Source organism: Colobus angolensis, unplaced genomic scaffold, assembly GCF_000951035.1.
Source record: "Colobus angolensis palliatus isolate OR3802 unplaced genomic scaffold, Cang.pa_1.0 Scaffold9, whole genome shotgun sequence".
NCBI lineage: Eukaryota > Metazoa > Chordata > Mammalia > Primates > Cercopithecidae > Colobus > Colobus angolensis.
In genome coordinates this window covers 10,871,430-10,893,279 of record NW_012122931.1, presented here as the reverse complement: position 1 = coordinate 10,893,279, position 21,850 = coordinate 10,871,430, and the positions used below count along the sequence as shown (strand labels likewise).

At 45.3% G+C, this 21,850-nt stretch overlaps 1 protein-coding gene across 4 annotated transcripts in view; it reads right to left on the bottom strand.

The window, feature by feature from the left end:
• Positions 1–322: 322 nt before the first annotated feature.
• Positions 323–21,850, bottom strand: part of NR6A1 (nuclear receptor subfamily 6, group A, member 1) — a 259,386-nt gene continuing 237,858 nt past the window's right edge. Inside the window, exons 5-10 of one of the 4 annotated variants that reach the window (XM_011931394.1) lie at positions 19,010–19,164; positions 17,102–17,329; positions 14,887–15,141; positions 4,951–5,072; positions 2,625–2,777; positions 323–692 (exon numbers count right to left, since the gene is read on the bottom strand). In XM_011931394.1, coding sequence (XP_011786784.1) covers positions 604–692; positions 2,625–2,777; positions 4,951–5,072; positions 14,887–15,141; positions 17,102–17,329; positions 19,010–19,164 — 1,002 coding nt within the window. In that variant the 3' untranslated portion in view covers positions 323–603. The remainder of the gene's footprint in view (positions 693–2,624; positions 2,778–4,950; positions 5,073–14,886; positions 15,142–17,101; positions 17,330–19,009; positions 19,165–21,850) is intronic. The other 3 variants (XM_011931392.1, XM_011931395.1, XM_011931393.1) reach the window with 3 other exon arrangements.

Sequence of the window (21,850 nt, the reverse complement as noted above, 5' to 3'; positions counted from 1 at the left end):
ACATGGCTCAATCTTCATCTCCTGCCCTGTTGCCATCTCACCAACCTTGCTTAGTAAATCTCCTAATAACACTTTGCCCCTTTACAGTGTGCCCTTTTATCTGGCAATTCTGTGGCTTAAAAAGGCAATTTGCTCTCTGACAGACAAATGTATGAGTCTGCTGAGAAAATGTGGAAAAAGTAGGGATGGCCACACCCCCCATTTCCATTGAGGTAGTCATCTTTGTCAACATTATGGAAATAGTCATCTTAGCCCCATCCCACCCTCTCCCTCAAAATACAAAAGAACTATTTCTAAACAATGACAACACTGTAACATTAAACATCTTCACATTCTGTAAACTGTAAGAAAATGCATTGGCTGCATTCACACAAAAGCATGTGCATCATGTTGAAGGCCATACATTCAACTCTGTCGTGAAATAAATATATAGAAAAATGAGGTTAAAAAAACAGACAAACAAACACAAACTCTTCTTGCTATGGAGGCAATGGGAAACGCTGCTCCACAGACTCCATCTTGGTCTCTCCGGCTTTTTCCTCCAGAGCCTGTCCTGCCCACCCAAGGCGCTGTGGTTGGCCTGAGGGGGGCGCTGGGAACAGGTCATTCCTTGCCCACACTTGTCTTGCAGGAATGCAGCACCACCTTAAAGAGGAGGGGCAGCTGCTCCAGGGGCACATTCACCATCTTTCCTGGGAACAAGGGGGGAGAAGAAGAGTTAGCAGTGGTCACTCTAGTGGACAGGCAAGTCAGCCTCCTTGGACTGCTGGAGGGAGAGTATCACCTTGCTGAGTGACTGGGGCAAGAGAAGTGCCAGGAGTATCACAAAGGTCGGACACACTGTGTTAACATCCTAACATCCAGACCCCTTTGGGTCCCCCAGGGAGCCTAGTAATGGTGCCAACTCATCATCACTCTACTGCTCAGGGAATACTTACTCTGTTGACTAGGTGGTTAAATGCATTAACTCATTGAATTCTCACACTATTTCTGTGTACTGCTTTTTACCCTCATTTTATAGATAAGGAATCTGAAACTGAGAGGTAGTCTGAGAAAATTCTGTCCTGTTTTCTTCACCCCCTCAAGCCCCGGTAGATTTTCTAAGTAATATTCTATAAAATATTGCACTTCGGAATGGTTTAATAGGTTAATAAAAGTACTAGGGGAAAAAGGAGTGGGGGTAAAAGGCCAAATACATTTGAGAAACTCAGGGTTAAAAGAGCTTTACAGATTTCTTGATTGAAGGGCTTCTCAGAGCATTCAGTGTGCTAGTATAATTTGTAAATACCTAAGGCTGTGTTTCTTCTCCCAAACAGTACCTCTGAGTGACCTGGGGAGCTGTTTGAAAACACTGATTGATCTCCAGACTCCACCCCATTCCAATTACACCAAAATCTCTCCAGGTGCAACTCAAACATTGACTTTTTTTTTCTTTTAAGTTTTCCAGGTGATTGGAAGTGTCGCCAAGGCTGAGGACTCAGTTCTATGGCGGAGAGTGGTGTGTAATTGTTGACTTCCTTTTACTTCACAGAGTACCTGCTTAATATCTCATGTGGTAAACTCTAGCTTAGAAAATACTGAGATAAACTGTCAAAATATTGCCAAAATTCCAATAGCTTAGGCCCAGATCACATTTGCTAGACTGCTTTGTGGCCCAAGAAGTAGAAAAAAAAATTCCCTTGTCAGATTGAAATATTTTTCCTTTAAAATTGTATTGCTTTCTCCAGAATTTTTATGTTGAATTAACAAACTGTATTGCTGAATTTTATAGGAAGAATCCTGGTCTACAGGTCACATTTCTGAGCTGCCCCTCAGTATGTGCTGGACAGCCAGAACAAGAATATTTACTACATGAAGCAAAGCAACAACCAAAAAAGCCAGGATTTTATATTGAAATAGACCTATTTAAATGTCAGGAAGCTCAGAAGGGGTCAAGACCACATAAAAACATACATACATACACACACACCCCCAATACATAAAATTCCTCTGCAAATATAGGATTTTAAACTTTATTTTTCCTATTCTTATTTTATCTTAATTTTTTAAGAGATGAGGTCTCACTATGTTGCCCAGGCTGGTCTTTACTCCTAGCCTCAACTGATCCTCTTTCCCCAGCCTCCTGAGTAGCTGGGATTACAGGCATGAGCCACTGTGCCTAGCTAAAGATACCACTTTAAATAAATGATCCCTCAAAGCTCATGTGCAATTCTGTGAAATGAAGGTAATCTTAAAAACTGAGATATAATTCATGTATCATAAAATTCATTTAAAGTACACAATTCAAGAAATTAAGTTAATTTGAGATACTCTGAGCCTCTGTTTCCTCATCCATAGAATGGCTATAATATCACCAACCACCAGCAGAGACTGGTGTGAGATTAAATGATATAAGGCCACAAAGTACCCTGCACATCATAAGAGCTCAGGAAATTAACTTCTCTTCTCTAGGGAAAATGCAAGCTTCTCATTATAACAGATCTTTTTTGAGGGCAAGGGTGAGAACTCTTTCATGCAGCTGGTGATGGGCTGGAATGGGCACCCTGAAAACACTGCTTGCCTCATTCCCTTCACAAGCTAAGAGAAGCAAGGAAGGGTTGGAAGCCCAAGACCCAGAATGTTACCTGCAATATATCGAATCTCAGGTAAGCACATCATGAGATCAGGAAAGCGGTTTGGCTGATGTGTGTATTTATATTCAGTAAAATCCTGACAAATGTACCAGTATCGTTTGTTCAACTGTTCCAGCTGTGAGGCACTGGTCAGACCCCTGATATCTGTGGGAAAAAAAAAACATATAGGGAATGGCATGGGCATTCTAATGTGGAAGAAACACCAGCTCCTTAAATATGTACATCTTTCAACTAAGTTACTAAACACTGACACAACAGCGGATCTTCTCTGATAGGGAGGAACTAAGCTCTGCATAAGGGAAGAGAAATAAGACAGAGACGAAAAAAATACAGAGGACAGTAAGCAGACAGAGCCCCTCGAGGGCTAGGGCTTCTCTCAACTTCATACCAAACTCCCAAAACAACCAGAGAATACGAGAAAATACTAAACAAATGACTGAATAACCTACCTTTCCAAATTAATCCTTTACAATATCTTTAAATTTGCCCTTTGCTGGAACCAATCAGAAACGCTGCTGATACCCACACATTCTGGTTTGTCACACACACACACACCCTCCTGTGCACTTCTGTTCTTAATCTTCTTCCTGGGCTGTCCCTCCATTTTTTTTAGATAGGGTCTCACTCTGTCACCTAGGCTGGAGTGCAGTGGTACGATCAACAGCTCACTGCAGCCTTGACTTCCTGGCTCAATAGATGATCCCACCTTAGCCTCCTGAGAAGCTAGGACTACAGGTGTGTGCCACTATGCTCAACTAATTTTTTAAATTTTCTGTAGAGATGGGGTCTTACTATGTTGCTTGGATTGGTCTCAAACTCCTGGGCTCAAGTGATCCTCCTACCTTGGCCTCTCCAAGTGCTGGGATTACAGGCCTGAGCCACTGTGCCTGGCCCCTCCATTTTTTCTAAATAGATTTCTCTCTCTCTATATATATATATACAGAGAGAGAGGGAGCTATATATGTGTATATATATAAATCTTACCCACCCATATAGCGAGCTATATATGTCTATATATAAATCTTACCCACCCTTTGAGGCTCAGCTCAGATTTCTCCTCCTTCAAGAAGTTGCTACTGTTCTCCCCCCATCTGAGGCACAAGTAATATGTCAAGTGCCATCAGAATGTATACTTCTTGAGGCCAGAGACCTGGAGTCTAAGTTTTTTCAATGTCTTTAATGCTCAGCACAGGGCTTGGCCTAAGGGAGACATGCAGAACACCAGATAAATGCATGAATGGTGTAGAAGTAGGAAGAGGTTTGGCCAATGTAGAGTGAGAGTAGGCCAAGAGAAGAGGAGCTCTGGACTGGAAACAGGACACAGGACGAAGACATTTGCAATGCCACAGGCAGCAGAACAACCCAGTGCCACTATGGGAGCAGAGTACACATTAGCTACTTTGGAAAAAAGAGAATACAACCCTCCTCCCTATACTGGTTTTACCAGCAGCTGCCAAGTGCCCCTTTCAGATAATATTCCACATAAATCACATCTGGCATTCTTTTTTTTTTTTTTTTTGAGACGGAGTCTCCCTCTGTCACCCACGCTGGAGTGCAGTGGCCCGATCTCGGCTCACTGCAAGCTCCGCCTCCCACGTTCACGCCATTCGCCTGCCTCAGCCTCCCCAGTAGCTGGGATTACAGGCGCGAGCCACTGCGCCTGGCCAATTTTTGTATTTTTAATAGAGACAGGGTTTTGCCATGTTAGCCAGAATGGTCTTGATCTCCTGACCTTGTGATCCACCCACCTCGGCCTCCCAAAGTGCTAGGATTACAGGCGTGAGCCACCGTGCCCGGCCCAGCATTCTTTTAATTAAAAGTCATGCTTGATATGCGTGTGTGTGTATGTGTTTGTGCACCCCTGCTCTGCCCTGAAGGGGCTGTCAGAACCACTGCCAGCCTGTTACAGAGGCCTTATCTCCAATAGTTTCATCAGTCACTCTGCTCTTCTTCAGTCACTGGTAAACTTGGTACATATTTAAAATGACGCATGTACTGTCCTTGGTGTCTGTGTGCAAATGCATTAAAACTGACTAAACAAAGCGAATCCTCTTCCTTCCTCTATGAGTTATAGAGATTGTGGCATTTCAGTTTGGAGAAAAAAAAAAATCCAAAGCATTCCTGCATTCCCTGTACTATAAAGGGTCAGGGTGATGACAAGGGGGTGCACAAGTCTTCCTGGATTGAAACCTAGATGGTGTGATGGATTCTGTGTGATAGTCCTGAGGGTAAGAAGGGGTGAAACAGGAGGGTAAATCAAATGTCACTGACCCCCCTGGCCCCTGCAAAGGTCCCTTTTCCCACCCCAGCCACTCACCTTGATTTAGGAAGTTAATTGCTTTCATGCAAGCATACTCCTCGTTGCTGACCTTTAGCTGATGGAACTTGTGATAGAGGTAGATGAGCCGCTCGATCACCTCCATCCCTTCATCACTAAATCTGGGGAACAGACATAGGTGTTAACAGTTGGTTGTGATACCAGTAGGGGCCAGGAAAGGGCAGCCAAAGAGCTCCTACAGCTCCTTCAACAGGCTAAGCTTGGGGGAAATGGGATCTAAAGCCATTTGGGAAGTACAGGCAGATCCATGCTTTGTCTACAGGCCAATGTAGCTCATGCAAGCTGCTTTTCCCAAGGTCAGGTAGAGTCAATCTAGGTTCAAATCCAGCTCCATCACACACAAGCTATGAGATCTTGGCAAGGTCATCTGACCCCCCTATGCTTTGAGGTCCTCCTCTGCAAAATGATAATGCTTGCATTCTTTGGCTAACAAGGGCCAAAGAAGGTCTGGGATATAAATGTGGAGAAATACAACATTATTAAGATACAGCTATTGTTGAGATGAGTCTCTGGTATCAATGGCAGCTGCCATGGTGACTCTATGTGAGACTCTGCCACACTGCAAAAAAAGCTGCTGATTGTATTTGCTTATGTTAAATGCTTCCAGCAGAGCTGAGGTTATGCATAGCGAATTTTATTTTATTTTTTTTGAGATGGAGTCTCGCTCTGTCACCCAGGCTGGAGTGCAATGGCGCGATCTTGGCTCACTGCAACCTCCGCCTCCTAGGTTCAAACGATTCTCCTCCCTCAGCCTCCTGAGTAGCTGGGATTATAGGCACCTGCCACCACACCCAGCTAATTTTTTTGTATTTTTAGTAGAGACAGGGTTTCACCATGTTAGCCAGGGTGGTCTTGATCTCCTGACCTCATGATCGCCTGCCTTGGCCTCCCAAAGTGCTGGGATTACAGGCGTGAGCCACCGCGCCCAGCCTGCATAGTGAAAATTTTTATTGGCCTCCCTGACATTAGCAGGAGGGAGGAAAATGTTAACTGAATTTCCATATCATGCCATCCTCTGTGCTGGGCACTTCGTGAGCATTATCACATTTAATTCTCTCAACCCTATGAGCTGGGTAAGATAATCATCACCACTGTACAGATGAGCAACTGAAGTTCAAAGAAGGGAGGGGTCTGGTCCACAAATACACAGTTAATTGGTGACAGAGTAGGAATTTGGAACCTGAACCCAAGGCCTTGGTTTTTCTAATATCTAAGGTGGTATATCCTAGCAGAGGGGGCTCGAAGCCCCCATGCTCCTTTCTTTGGGTCTAGGAGTGAGCTATCTGGGGAAAGACCAAGTTTTAGGCAACAGAGCCCCAGGCTAGGCCAGCCCAGGGGATTAATGTTTTGGGTATACTTCATACCAGAGATGGAGATACCATCAAACCAAGGAGGCAAACACTTAACCAGGAAGCAGGAGTTTATAAAAGACGAGGTCAAGTCTGGCCTGAGTCATTCTAGGAGTGGCCTGGCTAGTGGGCGGTGGGTCCCAGATGGGCCTCAGATACAGCTCAGTCACAAAGAGAAGCAGCTTAGCTTCAGGCCTGCTTCCTGGTGACATCTTCAGATCTGCACACTACAGCCCTGTGCCAGGCCAAGAAGGCCCTATCTGGGTAGGGTCCAGAACACCTGGGGATGAACTATTGCTTTCTGGAATCTACTGTTTTCTGTGTTAACTTTTAAGGCTTTGCAGGCTTTGGCTTCCTGGACAAGCAGGACACTTTCTCTTGCTTGGGGAAAGCCTGGCTCTGGTTGGGGCCGGAAGCTCCTGCCCTTTTTAAGCACCAAGGGGAGCCTCAGCAGCAGGTAGAGCTAGTTCTCAGTATCCATGGGTTCTATTATCTCTGGGTTCCACCAACTGCATCAAAATATTTTGTAAAAAGAAAATACAATAAAAAAGACAAATTTTTAAAACACAGTATAATGGCTGTGTGTAGTGGCTCACACCTGTAGTCCAAGCACCTTGGGAGGCTGAGGCAGGCAGACTGCTTGAGCCCAGAAGTTCACTACCAGCCTGGGCAACATGGCAAAACTCCATCTTTACAAAAAATACAAAAATTAGCTGGGCATGGTAGTGCATGCCTGTGGTCCCAGCTACTCGGGAGGCTGAGGTGGGAGGATCACCTGAACATGGGAGGTTGCAGTGAGCTATGACTGTTATCACTGCACTAGCCTGGGCAACAGAGTGAGACCCTGTCTCAGGAGAACAAACAAAACCAAACCAACCAACTAAAAAACCCAAAAAAGAAAAAAAACAAGAAACTCTTCCAAACCAAAAACCAGTGTAATAACTATTTACATGGCATTTACATCATTTATATTGCATCCAGTATTATAAAGATTCTAGAGCTGATTTAAAATATACAGGAAGATATGCATAGGTTATACACAAATACTGCACCATTTTATATGAAGGACTTGAACATCTGTAGATTTTGGTATCTATGGGGATCCTGGAAGCAATCCTCCACGGATACTGGGGGATGACTGCACATGCAATCTGGAACTCTGACCTTCGGCCTTGGCATGGCTCCCAGTATGAGCTGGGGATTCTTTTAGCTGATTTGAGCTACTATGGCTGACTCAGTTTCTCTGCACCTGGCCCAATGGCTTTTACAACTTTACTGATATGTTCCCAGCCTGGCCGATAGATTCATATTGAATAACCACAATAACCACCAACCTATAATACCATTTCTACCATTCTACCATTCGTTGAGTGTTTGCTACCTGCCAGGCACATTAAGTATTCTACAGACATTTAATCTTATTGATATTCCCAATAAATTCACAGAATGGATACAAATCATAACCCCCTTTGTTCATATGTGGAAATGAAGGCTCAGGGAGTTATTTACTGAGTCTCTATTATGTATTAGGCCTTTTCATATGCATTCTTACACTTTACCTTGCTGATAACCTGGAAGGATACATGATATCACCACCATGTTAGGGATGAGGAAGCAGAAAAAGAGGTGGCTACCCCAAGGTTGCACGGGAAGTAAATGGTAGTGGTGGTGAGGCCAATGTTCAAACCTAGGTTTTCTAATTCCAAGCGTATGGACTTTCCTCAGCACTACACTGCCCACCCTTGATTCTGTCTTGTTCTTAGCTGCTACCTGGAAAAGGCTAACCACATACTACCACAGGGGACCTCAGGAGTTGTGTCCCCACAGCAACTCAGAGCAGGGCCCAGCCCTGGGAGGATGTCAGGTCTGCTACAGTGCACAGAACTGTCCCTGCAAGTACCTCCAGGATGCTGACTTGCAGGAGGCGGTATGCCTGGGAGTGAAGACCACTCCTCATCATAGCACTCTGTTGGATATTTATGTTCTTGAGAGTGGGAAAAAAGTTCTTTATTGCCAATTTCTTTCAGTATCTGCCTGGAGGGGTGGGGATGAAATGGGGCAGGACATAAAAAAGGAGGATACAAGGGGAAAGGCAGTGTCAGCATCTGTCTGGTGGCGGAGTATGTAGCAAGCAAAGATAATGCTCTGTCCTTTAATCAGCAACCCCCTACCCCAAGTGTTCACTCTGGCACTCTAGACCCTGCAGGTGTGTGGCTATCAGCCAGACCCCTAGCCAGGAGTGCCAAACCTGTTCCTGGCTGACTCTTAACCTGAGGGACACAAAGGAGTTCCCAAGTGCCTGGCCTGTCCATATGCCCTGATCTGCCCTTTCTCTTGGGACAGCACATCCCTCTTTTCCAAAATTCCTCCAACAGGCAGCCACCATGGACCCCCAGTAGTGGTGGGGGCTGGCAGCCAGCCCGGCAGCCCCCACTCAGTCTCCACAGCCTGACTGCAAAGCTTTCCTCCACACCCCGCATCCCACCCCTTGATAAACAAAGTTGTTCTCTGTTCCATGGGCCTGCCTTTGCCTGTAGCCGTGCCTCCTCCACATCTGCCCACTCCAGTTTTAATGCCCCTGTATTCACTGTCTACAAATTATCAGCATTCAAAGCCAGAAAGTTGGACAAACACACCCATTCTTCTTCTAGGTTCCCATTACACAAGCAGGCTGGGACAAGGAAAACATTCCTGCCAGGATCCCCCAAACCACTGGACCATTCAGTCAGCAATTCAAACTGACACTATGTAAGTTATGTCCCATTAAGGGGGCTGAGAGACTCAGTTGTCTCTTTTTCATTCATCTAAATGCACCTACCCCCGGGAGTGGCCATCAGCCACAACCTTAGAGAAATTGCCGTCTCAGCACCCATGTACAGACTCCAATATGAAAACCAAGACTAGTTTCAGGACAAATTCCAGAAAGTCAAACCTTCTGAAAATGCTCGGGAAAATAAGAATTTAGTACAAGGCAATGTTAAAGAGGCTGGGCACTGGAGCACAACAGATACAGGTGATAAACTTAGCTCCATCTCTCTCTAGCTTTGTAGCCTTTAGTTTTCACCTCTCTCAACCTCATGCTCCTCATCTCTAGAACAGGGATAATATTAGTGCCAGTCACACAAGGTAGCAGTAAGAATTCAACAGATAATGTATGTAAGGAACTTAAGACAGAATTTGGCATAATTGTTAGCTGTTATCACTACAAACAGCATCATCATCATCTCTCCCATTATTGTAGCAAAAATAAAAGCCTGTTTCCTGAGCCTTATAGTTAGGCAGGGAAGCTGGGAGGCAACTTTCCAGAGATCTGGCAGAAATGGAGCTGGTGCTCACGAGATAGAAGTGCCCATTAAAGCCCATCTAGCTCAAGGCATCTTCTCTTGAGAGGAGTCTTGATTAGGGCCAGGAGCAGTCACTGGCTGGTGCTACAATCTGCTTTAAATCAAATTCACCCGGTTCACTGTCTGATAACAGTCTGATTAAGGAATATGGGCACCATAAATTTGATTCAATATTTGAGAAGAGAAAAAGGAGGTGATCATGTATCATCTGGGAAAAGCCTTTCCATGACAGCAGGAACTCACTTGCACTCAAGAGTTGTGAAGAAGTAAAGGCCATCTGGGGGAGTGGGAGCAAGGCAGTAGCAGGCAAGGTAGGAGAGTGCTATGGCCAATTACAGACTCCACAACCTGGGTTTCTAGCAGAGAGGTTACTGCTTTCCAGTGGTTAACCTGACTCCAGAGGTTCTTCCACTTCCTATGACCTCCTAGGCAGTTCTACATGCATCTCAGACTCCACAGACACCCAAACCAAACTCATTACTCATCTCCCATCCTGTTCTTCCCCGCTCCTTCATCCTGGCTAAGAAAATTGGTGCCCACCTGCCTGGCTAGTCCAAAAACTCAGCAGTCATCCCCGACATTTTCCACTCACTGAAGTCCCACTGACTTTATCTCCTTGACATCTCTTGGCTTTGTGCTCCCCTCTCTGTCTCCACAGTCACTGCTGCTTTGTCCAGGTTTTGTTCTCTTTTACCTGGGCTATGGAACAGCCTCCTTCCTACCCAGCCACCATGTTCCAGTCTTGTCCACGCCAATCCATCCTGAACTTTACTGCCATAGAAATCTTTCTAAAATGCAACCTGTGTAATTCCTCCACTTAAAAACTTCCCAAGACTTAATACTATTTACACAACAAATCTCAAATTACTTAGATTGACATTTGAGCACCTCCATGGCCTGCCTTGCCTGTATCTTTCTCTCTAGTCAATTCTCCCCTCATTTCTCTTAGATTCTCTTTATACCCTAAATTCTCTTTATACCCTAAATCCACAGAATTGCTTCTGATTCCCTGCACATAGCAACCATCCAGGATCTCTAACTTCTAGGACTTTGTGTTATCTCCCACCTTCCTGTTCTCTACAATGTACCTAGAAATACCCACTTCAAGGTGCAGCTCAAATGTCTGTTCCTCTCTTAAGTTTTCCCTGACCTTGCGAACTCACTCCTCGGTCTATACTTGTACAGTTCTCTTCAGATGCCCCGTCATCTCCACCAACAAAACCCTGCACTGTACGTTGTATCTGCTTCTTTTTGCCTCGCAGTCCCCTAAATGAAGGATATGGACTCTGAGTCAGAAACCATGTCTGCAGCACCTGTGATCTCAGCTTCCTCCCCACAAAACACACGATACTCAGTAAACGGCCATGGAATCAGAACTAACGTGTTGAAGTTTAACTGTTATTTTTCCATCGATGGATTCCACAGTAGAGTCCAAACAACAAATCCATTTCCTATTCTCAGAACCCACTTGACAGCTCAGCAGCAACACACATTCTAAAGACAGCAACGTTCAATAAAACTTTATGTGATGATAAAAATGATCTTTATTTATACTAGCCACTAGCCACGTGGCTACTGAGCACTTGAAATGTGGCTGGTGCAAATGAGAACTAAATTTCTATTTTTAATAAATTTACATTTTAAAAGCCACATGAGGCTAGTGGCTACTATAGTGGATGGTACAGCTTTAGATCCTCCTTGATTAGAAAAATTCCTACCAAGGAAGGAAGTTTCCTCACTACTGCTGTTACTGACTTTTGCCTTGGTCTTGGGGCTTAAGGGCCTGGCTACAGTGAGGTGGGATGCCTTATGAAGCTCAAAACCAAAGAAAACCCTGTACTGCCAGTGACCCCTGCCTGCCTGTAGAGGGCCTGGGCAAATCCATTACTCAGGAGTGGAGTCCAAAGGCTGATCCTGTAGTCCCAGGCTGAACTGGTAGATTCCAGGCACCCAGAGAGGCTGGGCTCCTTGGGCCAGCTCTGCAAACCCTGGCAGCATCAGAGCAGACTGACTGCTATCCAAACACCCCTATGGAGCAGAGTTATGCAGCAGGAGACAGGAATTTGATGGAAACAATGAATTAGAGGCTCTGGACAAGGGGTTAGGTCAACTGCAAAATCAGATAGCTCTGTTTACCAGACAGAGTGTCAACTGGGTTCAAAACTCTGTCATTTATAGATCACCCTGAAGCCAGTAAGCATCATTAATAAGGAAATATTAGAAAACAAGTACAGAGAGTCTGCAAGCTGAATCCCCCCTCCCCTAGCTGTGCAAAGGGCCCTTGTAGGTCTCGGAGCACTGTTCTCTGCTTGAGCCTTGGTTTGTGTTTATGCCACAACTGGGTGGCAGGGGGAGATGGACCCCCAGTTCTGTGAAGAAAAGTGTAAGGGCTGCTACTTTCCCCTCTCTAGCTTTCATGGATAGGGGCACCTTTTTTTTTTGAAACAGAGTCTTGTTCTCTCACCCAGGCTGAAGTGCAGTGGCACGAACTCGGCTCACTGCAAGCTCTGCCTACCCGGGTTCACACCATTCTCCTGTCTCAGCCTCCAAAGTAGCTGGGACTACATGCGCCCGCCACCACGCCCGGCTAATTTTTGTATTTTTAGTAGAGATGGGGTTTCACCGTGTTAGCCAGGATGGTCTCGATCTCCTGACCTCGTGATCCGCCCACCTCGGCCTCCCAAAGTGCTGGGATTACAGGCTTGAGCCACCGCACCCAGCCAGGGGCACCTTTTCTTTTCTCCTTCTTGGTGCCCTGGAATCCCATGACTTCCAGTATTTTGAACTAGCCAATAAAGGTCATTTATTGAAATGTCTATTTAAATACAAATTAAGCATTATAAGACTTTTTTTTTCTTGAGATGGAGTCTCGCTCTGTCGCCCAGGCTGGAGTGCAGTGGCCGGATCTCAGCTCGCTGCAAGCTCCGCCTCCCAGGTTTACGCCATTCTCCTGCCTCAGCCTCCCGAGTAGCTGGGACTACAGGCGCCCGCCACCACGCCCGGCTAATTTTTGTATTTTTAGTAGAGATGGGGTTTCACCGTGTTAGCCAGGATGGTCTCGATCTCCTGACCTCGTGATCCGCCCACCTCGGCCTCCCAAAGTGCTGGGATTACAGGCTTGAGCTACCGCACCCGGCCAAGACTTTTTTTTTTCAGATGGAGTTTCGCTCTTGTTGCCCAGGCTGGAGTGCAATGGCACAATATCGGCTCACTGCAACTTCCACCTCCCAAGTTCAAGCGATTCTCCTGCCTCAGCCTCCCGATTAGCTGGGATTACAGGCATGCGCCACCACGCCTGGCTAATTTTTGTAGAGATGGGGTTTCTCCATGTCAGTCATGCTGGTCTTGAACTCCCAACCCCAGATGATCCGCCTGCCTCGGCCTCTCAAAGTGCTGGGATGTGCAGGTGTGAGCCACATGCCTACAGAAAGTCATCTCAGCAGATCATTTGTCTTGATTTTAGGGGTCGGAAAATATGGTCACCCTGTGCTCCAGGTCTGCAAAGTAAATGAGTAAAAAGTGTGCTTGGACAGGCCCCAGAACAGCAGGGAGACTACCCACTCTGGACAAGGAGGTTATAAGGATACTGGCCAGCTGGGATAAAATTTTATGCCAGAAAATGACAAAGAGAACAGCTCAGTCTTCTAGTCCTATGCTTTCAACATCTCACCACGTCTCATATGGAGTCAAAGAACCTAAGCTTTTCAGCCTGGCAGGCATATGCTCAAATCTAAGGCTCTGGATTCAAATCCCAAACCCTTATGGGGAAGTCTCTTTCTGAACTTCAGTTTTCTCATCTATAAAATAGGCACACCACCACCTATAAGGCTGGAGGCTGTGAGAAAGAAAGAAGACAATTAAAAATATCTAGCCTAAGCCGGGAGCAGTGGCTCACACCTGTAATCCCAGCACTTTGGGAGGCCGAGGCAGGCAGATCATAAGGTTAGGAGATAGAGACCATCCTGGCTAACACGGTGAAACTCCATCTCTACTAAATACACAAAAAATTAGCCGGGTGTGGTGGCGGGTGCCTGTAGTCCCAGTTACTCGGGAGGCTGAGGCGGGAGAATGGCGTGAACCTGGGAGGCGGAGCTTGCAGTGAGCCAAGATTGCGCCACTGCCCTCCAGCCTGGGTGACAGAGACACTGTCTCAAAAAAACAAATCTAGCCTAGTGCCTGGCACACTATAGGTACCAAAATGACCCCTAAGTCTCTTTCCTGGATTGTAAATTCCAGTTCAGAGCCCCTCTTGCCTTGTAGGCAGAATTTAGATTTTTGTTTTTCCTGGATGCGTTATCTCAGTAATCCAATCCAAGTATAATAAAGATCAGCTGGGTGTGGTGGCTCATGCCTGTAATCCCAGCACTTTGAGAGGCTACGGCGGGTTGGTCACTTGAGGTCAGCAGTTTAAGACCAGCCTGGCCAACATGGTGAAACCCCGTCTCTACTAAAAATACAAAAATTAGCCAGGTGCAGTGGCAGGCGCCTGTAATCCCAACTACTTGGAGGCTTAGGCAGGAGAATCACTTGAACCAGGGAGGCAGAGGTTGTAGTGAGTCAAGATCGTGCCACTATACTCCAGCCTGGGTGCCAGAGTGAGACTCTGTCTCAAAAAATAATTTTTTAAAAAACTACAGCTTAGCATTCTGCTAAGCTTGAATACGTAAAATTTATTCTTAACAACCATCTTACTGGGGAAATTCTGTTATCATTCCATTTTTTTTTTTTTTTTTGAGACGGAGTCTTGCTCTGTCGCCCAGGCTGGAGTGCAGTGGCCAGATCTCAGCTCACTGCAAGCTCCGCCTCCCAGGTTCACACCATTCTCCTGCCTCAGCCTCCCGAGTAGCTGGGACTACAGGCGCCTGCCACCTTGCCTGGCTAGTTTTTTTTTTTTTTTAGTAGAGACGGGGTTTCACCGTGTTAGCCAGGATGGTCTCGATCTCCTGACCTCGTGATCCACCTGTCTCGGCCTCCCAAAGTGCTGGGATTATAGGCTTGAGCCACCGCGCCCGGCCTATCACTCCATTTTACCAGTTCAGAACCTGAGGATCAGAGACTTGGCTAAGGTCACAAATCTAATGAGTGGCAGAGTGAGGATTCAAATCCAGGCCTATGTGGTGTAGTACCTATCCTCTATCCTCTGAAGGGCCAGGCAACTCTGCCTTACAGAGATGACAATGGTTTGGTTGTTTGATATTTCCTCCCCAGCCAGGAGCCCTCACCTGTGTAATTCTTCATCGGAGGGTGAGTACTTGGCAGTGACATCAGCCAGTTCCCCAAAGATCTGCTTGCTGTAAACGGTGAGGGAGGACAGCAGGATTAGCTCCTGCCATGTAGAGCTCAAGAGGCACGTGTAATCCTTGATTGAGAGCTCGCAGAAGAAAGGCAGTTTCTTGATCCAGGCAATCTGCCTAAAGAGCAGCTCGTCGGCCAGGCGGCAAAGCAGGGCAAACAGTTCTGCCTGTGTCACAGCGTATCTGAGGGGCAGGGACAGGGAAAAATCACTTCCATTGGTCAGAGGGTGAGGATGAGGGTACAGAGAAAAGGTAGTCCCAAGGGCACAAAGGGACCCTGGCAATGGGCTCCTTGCTCCATGCCCACAGGTCTCCAGTTCCATTCAGTGTGATTTTCTGATAAAGGGGGAGGGCTGAGGTGCACAGCAAGCTCAGGGCTGGAGAGGTAGGTCTGGTGAGGAAAGGCTGCTGAGGGGAAAGGAGACTTAGAAATGTGTGCAATTGGCTGGGTGCAATGGCTCATGCCTGTAATCCCAGCACTTTGGGAGGCCAAGAAAGGCAGGTAGATCACTTGAGGTCATGAGTTCGAGACTAGCCTGGCCAACACGGTGAAACCCCATCTCTACTAAAAACACAAAATTTAGCCGGGTGTGGTGGCACATGCCTGTAATCCCAACTACTCGGGAGGCTGAGGCAGGAGAATCACTTGAACCTGAGAGGCAGAGGTTGCAGTGAGCCAAGATCGCGCCACTGCACTCCAGCCTGGGCGACAGAGCAAGACTGTCTTAAAAAAAAAAAAAAAAAAGGAGAAATGTGTCCAATTGTCAGGGAATATGACTTTTATTGTTGGTGTCCTCTAATGTTCCATGTCTTAGAGAAAATCCCAGTCACTCCTGTTCAAGTTCTGGCAATGGAACTCTAATGGGGTGGATCTGATGCCCACCCAACAAAGGAACTGGACAAAAATAAGCCTCACATCCAGACGGCTGAAGAGAACAGAACAAGTTCAGAAGCTTTTTCTGCTCTCACTCCACCCCCTGGTGGTGAGTTCAGGAACCAGCATTGCTCAGCCTTTCCTTCAAGCTAAAGCTGGAATAAAAGGGGCCTTTGAGACCACAGACCCACAGACCCAAGAGTTTCAGCTTTCTTCCTCTCAAGGCCCCTTGCCAAGACTTTTCCTCACACTCCTACACCTAAATTTTTTTTTTTTTTTTTTTTGAGACGGAATTTCGCTCTGCTGCCCAGAACTGGAGTGCAGTGGTGCAATCTCGGCTCACTGCAAGCTCCCCTTCCCAGGTTCAAGCAATTCTCCTGCCTCAGCTTCCTGAGTAGCTGGGATTACAGGCACGCGCCACCACACCCAGCTAATTTTTGTATTTTTAGTACACACAGGGTTTCATCATGTTGGCCAGGCTCGTTTGGAACTCGTGACCTTGTGATCTGCCCACCTAGGCCTCCGAAAGTGCTAGGATTACAGGCATGAGCCACCATGCCCGGCTTCCTACATCCAGATTTATAAAGGGTTTGTGTGACCTCCTTGCGGGTAGATATTTTAATCTCCTCTTCTGAAACTGGAGCCTAGCTTAAGAAATCTCTGGGTATGTTCCTTGGAGGTCTAAGCTTGGTAACACACATTCGCTTATGCTCTAGGCCAAAGGAGTAATGGATGCAGCAATGGGTGGGCCCGAAGGCTGAACTATCATCGCCTCACATACGGCTGACTAAAGACTGGAAGAATACTCCTTCCACCCATTCGAGCCTGCACCTAAAGTGTTCACGTGCCACCAGGCTAGCCATGGGGATGCTGGTGAGGGGTGCAGACAGGCTACAACCAGCTAGGGCTTTGTGAAGGAGCCTATATTTGATATATGACTATCCCCAGAATTACTGCTCATCTCTATCATGGAAGTGCTCCGACCCATGCCAGGACCTGGCTTACCTAGGCCCAAGCAGAAACAAAGGCCCTTCTATCTCAATTCCACAGGAACTGGAAAGTAACCTCAACTCTATGAGAAATGATGCTTAAGGAAAAAATAAGGGATTACTGGTTTCAAAGATTAGCACAGATTTGTCCCCTGACGCTTGAGTCATTATCCACCCAACTCATTCTGAAGCCACGGGTATAGCAGCCAGGGACGCGAGTGGGTGTGGGGTCGGGACACTTTGAGACTGCAAGGGGCCAAAAAGGGCGGAGCTCACTCACCCATCTTCGATCAACATGGGCGTGCCCAGTGGCTCCAGGTCCTCGGCTGATAACAGCTGGTGAATCAGACTGTATGACTGGGGATCCAGGCTGCGAGCTTGTGGGGGCAGAAGCGGTGAGTGGCCAGAATAGCTAAAAAGGTGCGGTATGTATTGGTAATGTGGAGGCACAGACATTCCCATGTACTGTTCCCTGAATGCCATGAATCCATTTAGTTCCACAGACCTACTGGAGAGAAAAGTCTTGCGTCAAACAGAGCCATGGCAAGTCTAGTAATTACTCAAAGGAAGTGAGCCAGAAGGTGACTTTAGGTATTCTTTGGCCATGAGGTCTGGGTCTTCATCAAGCCAGGGGGCATAATTAATAGTTAAATTCATGTCTCTTTTACTAGATTCCCATCTGTGAGACAAAGACTCTATGGGTATATGAATGTCAGAGTCACCACTGGACACTAAGTGCACGGCAGAATAGGTAATGAATAAATAGTGGTTGAATGAATTCTTTGTATAGGTACCATGTCTGGACAGTTTTTTAACAGATGACAAAGTGGGTATATATATTACTGCTAGGATAACTAAGGCACAGACAGGCTAAGTGCCTGGCTAGGCTACAAAACAAATCCAGCATCTAGCAAGGAACCTGGCATGCAGCAACAACCCCCTAAATAGTCCAAGGAAGGAACAAACTAAGGGACACCTGAATGGGATAAAGGCTTTAATTAAATATGAAGAGAAAGGTAGATTTTTGCCTTCCTTTTCCTTCTTGCAGAAAGCTAACCACTCTGTCAACTAATTAAAAAAAAAAAATCTAAGCCAGCCACAGTGGTGTGCACCTACAGTTTCAGCTACTTGGGAGGCTGAGGTGGGAGGATCACTTAAGGCTAGGAACTTGAGACAAGCCTGGGCAACATAGCAAGACTTCATCTCTTTTTTTAAAAAAAGTACTTAATTTAAAAAAAAAAAAAAAAAAGAGTCTTGCCATGTTGCCCAGGCTGGTCTTGAACTCCTGGACTTAAGCAATCTACCCACCTTGACCTCCCAAAGTGCTGGGAATACAGGTGTGAGCCACCATGCCGGGCATCTCTTAAGAAAAAAAAAATCCTCCAGCTTTTGCCTAAATGTATATCGCCTATAATTGGGGCTGGCAAACTTTGGTTTGCAAGCTAAATCCAGCCCACTGCCTATTTTGGAACACAGCCATGCTCACTGGTTCACATACTGTCCATGGCCATAGTTGTTTTCACACTACAAAGGCAGAATGGAGAAGCTGAGCTCCAAACCATTAGGCCCAGAAAGCTGAAAATATTTACTCTCTGGCCTTTGCAGAAGAAGTTTGTCAATCTATATCCTATAAGAAAGGTTTCTGGGGAAAGGAAATCTTCCCTAATAGCTGAAGGCTCTATTTCACACTTGACAACTAACTAAAGATATGCTTGAACCAAGAGTTTCTAAGTTTGTATTCTCTGATAGCAGCAAATTTGACTGGCTTAAAAAGCCTTCAATGTTTCTTAAAATTTATAAAGTGAAAAACATTGACTCTTGTGAGGCAAAGAAATTATAGTTTAATTCAAAACTGTCAAAAAGGTTTATTTCAGTGATAAAATAAACGAGAGAAAATGGATACATTAAAAATGTTATTCTGTTAGCTGAAGAATACATGGGCATGGATAGAAGCTACAGCACTTTATCAGTCTGCAGAAGAGACCACTGACATTTTCAAGGTCTTTAGCATAAAAGGGGCTGGGAAACACTGTTTTCAATCATCCTGACCCCTACTCCAAGAGTCTGAGGGAGCAACAGTACAATGGCTGAGACAGCCTGGCAGGGATACTCAGCCAGAGGTTTTCTGTGGGTCTCCCCTTGGTGGGGGATCCCTAGATGATGATCATGGGTTTGCCTTAAAGCTCACCTGGAAGACAGTGTGGAGCCTGGTGAGGGTTGGTTGCTCTCCGAAGCCCTGTTCCCAGGGGAACTGTGGTCACTATCACCATGGTTGCTCCAGTGATTGGCCTCTTCCTCAAACTCCTGCCCAGACATGATCCTTTCGATTTCTTCTTCTGATATCTTTGACAAGGAATTGAGACGTATTAGATGGGTGCTCAAGACACTCTCTGCTCTTTCTTCAGGACTGAGAGCTTATTTAAATCTCATAGTATTTCCCAGAAACCTAGGTTCCCTCTCCTCGATCCCCATACTCCGGGCCTCTCACTAATCTTAGGACGGCGTGCCTTCCTTCCTCCTGCCACCATGGCCCTTCGTGGCCTTCCTCCTACTCATTTATACTACTCTCAAGCCATGAAGCCTCGAGGTTTTTTCAACTCCTTTTTGTCCTTGAGGCTATTCTTTCCTAACCCTGAAACACCACTCCTCAATGACAATCTCCTACTTGTCCTTTAAGATTCAATTCAAATGTCACCTCTTGCCAGGCATGGTGTCTCATGCCTGTAATCCCAAAACTTTGGGAGTTCCAGGAGTTCAAGACCAGCTGGGCAACATGGTGAAACCCATCTCTACAAAAAATAGAAAAATTAGTTGGGCCTGGTGGTGCATGCCTGTAGTCCTAGCTACTCAAGAGACTGAGGCAGGAGATTCTGGCCTAAGCTCAGAAGACTGAGGCTCTAGTGAGCCATGATCGCACTAACCCACCCCAGCCTGGGTGACAGAGCAAGACCCTGTCTCAAAAGAAGACAAAACAAAACCAAACAAAAAAACCCCAAATGTCACGTCCTTTGTGAGGCTTTCTACCACCACATTTTGGATACTCTCTTCAACAAACAGTGCTGGGAAAACTACATCCACGTGCCCCGCCCCCACCCCCCAAAAGACGTCGTACCCTTATACCGTTCACAGAAGTCAACCTCAAAATAGATTAAATATTTAAATATAAGACCTAAACCTATAAAACTCCTTGGAGAAAACACAGGGGAAAATCTTCATAAAACTGGTCTTGGCAGTGATTTCTTGGATACAACACCAAAAGTTCAGACAACAGAACAAAAACAGCCAAGCGTGACTACATTAAACTAAAAAGCGTCTGTGCAACAAAGGAAACAATCAACAGGGTAAAAAGATACCCTATAAAATGGGAGAATATATTACCATACATTTGATAAGGGGTCAACATCCACAATATACAAGGAACTCCCGTAACTCAGTAACAGAAAAAAAACAAAACAAAACACATTGAAAAATGAACAAGAAACTTGAGCATTTTTCCAAAGAAGACATATGACCAATAGGTATATAAAAAGATGCTCAACATCACTTATCATCAGAAAAATACAAATCAAAACTTGAAGATATTAACTCACACCTGTTAGGATGTCTGTTACATGCAAAAGACAACAACAACAACAACAAAAAAACCCAAAAACAAACAAACAAACAAAAACAGTCCAGAAAATAACAAGTGCTGGCAAGGACGTGAAGAAATGGAAACCTTGTGCACTGTTAGTGGGAATGTAAAATGGTGCAACCACTATGGAAAACAGCATGGAGGTTCCCAAAAAAGGTAAAAATAGAACCACCATAGGATCCAGCAATCCCATCTACGGGTATTTATCCAAAAGAGCTGAAATCAGGATTGTGAAGAGATATCTGCACTCCCACATTCACTGCAGCATTATTCAAAATAGTCAAGAAGTGAATATAATGTAAGTGTCCGATGACAGAGAAATGCATAAGAAAATGTGATATATACATAAAACACCTTAAAAAAGAAGGAAGTCATTATAAGCTATACCAAGGATAAACCATGATGACATTACACCAAGTGAAATAAACTAGTCACAGAAGCACAAATACTGCATGATTCCACTTTATGAGGTATCTAAAGTAGTCAAACTCTTATAAGCAGAAAGTAGAATGGTGGCTGCCATGGGCAAAGGGAGAGGAAAATGAGGAACTGCTGTCTAATGGGTATAGCGTTTCCGTCATGTAAGATGAAAAAGTTCTAAAGATTTGCTGTATCAGAGTGTGCATATAGTTAACAACACTGTACTATATGATTAAAATTTTGTTTAAAAGGTAGATTTCATGTTATATGGTTTTTACTTCTGCCATAATAAAAAAGAGCAGCTATTAGTCCAGACCAAAAAACAAAAAGAATTTATAAGACATATATTTGACTTGAAAAACGAGAATAAAAATGTTTTAGAAAAAAAGAATAAATACAGCAGAGTTGGGAGTCACACAGCCTGACTGAATGTATGCTGTGCTCATGTGACAGGAAATCCTCCAAACATCATCAGTGTATGTCTTAAGACAACTCTGAACACCTTTCTTTCATTCCCTCACATTTAACTGGCTAAATCCCATAAATTTACCCAGTAAGCATCTCTTGAGTCTATTATCTCCCCTCAATCTGCACTGCCATTGCTCTGCTTTAACTATTATCTGTATCTCTCATCTGCACTTCTGTAAAAACCTTCTAACTGCTTTCTCTCTCCCTCAGTTTCACTCATCCTCACCTCACTCCTCACAAAGCATTTCTACTCTTTCTAAAATGCAAAACCTTTTAGTGGTTGCCTCTTGGCTCACACCAGTAACAATAATAGTTTTTTAAATTTTTATTTTATTTTGGTAGAGACAGGGTCTGTCTTGCTATGTCGCCCAGGCTGGTCTTGAACTCCTGGCCTCAAGCAATCTTCCTGCCTCAACCACCCAAATGCTGGGATTACAGGCGTGTGCCACTGCTCCTGGCCACTAGTAATTCCTAAGGCATGCTCTCTGCCTACTAGTGTGCCAAGGG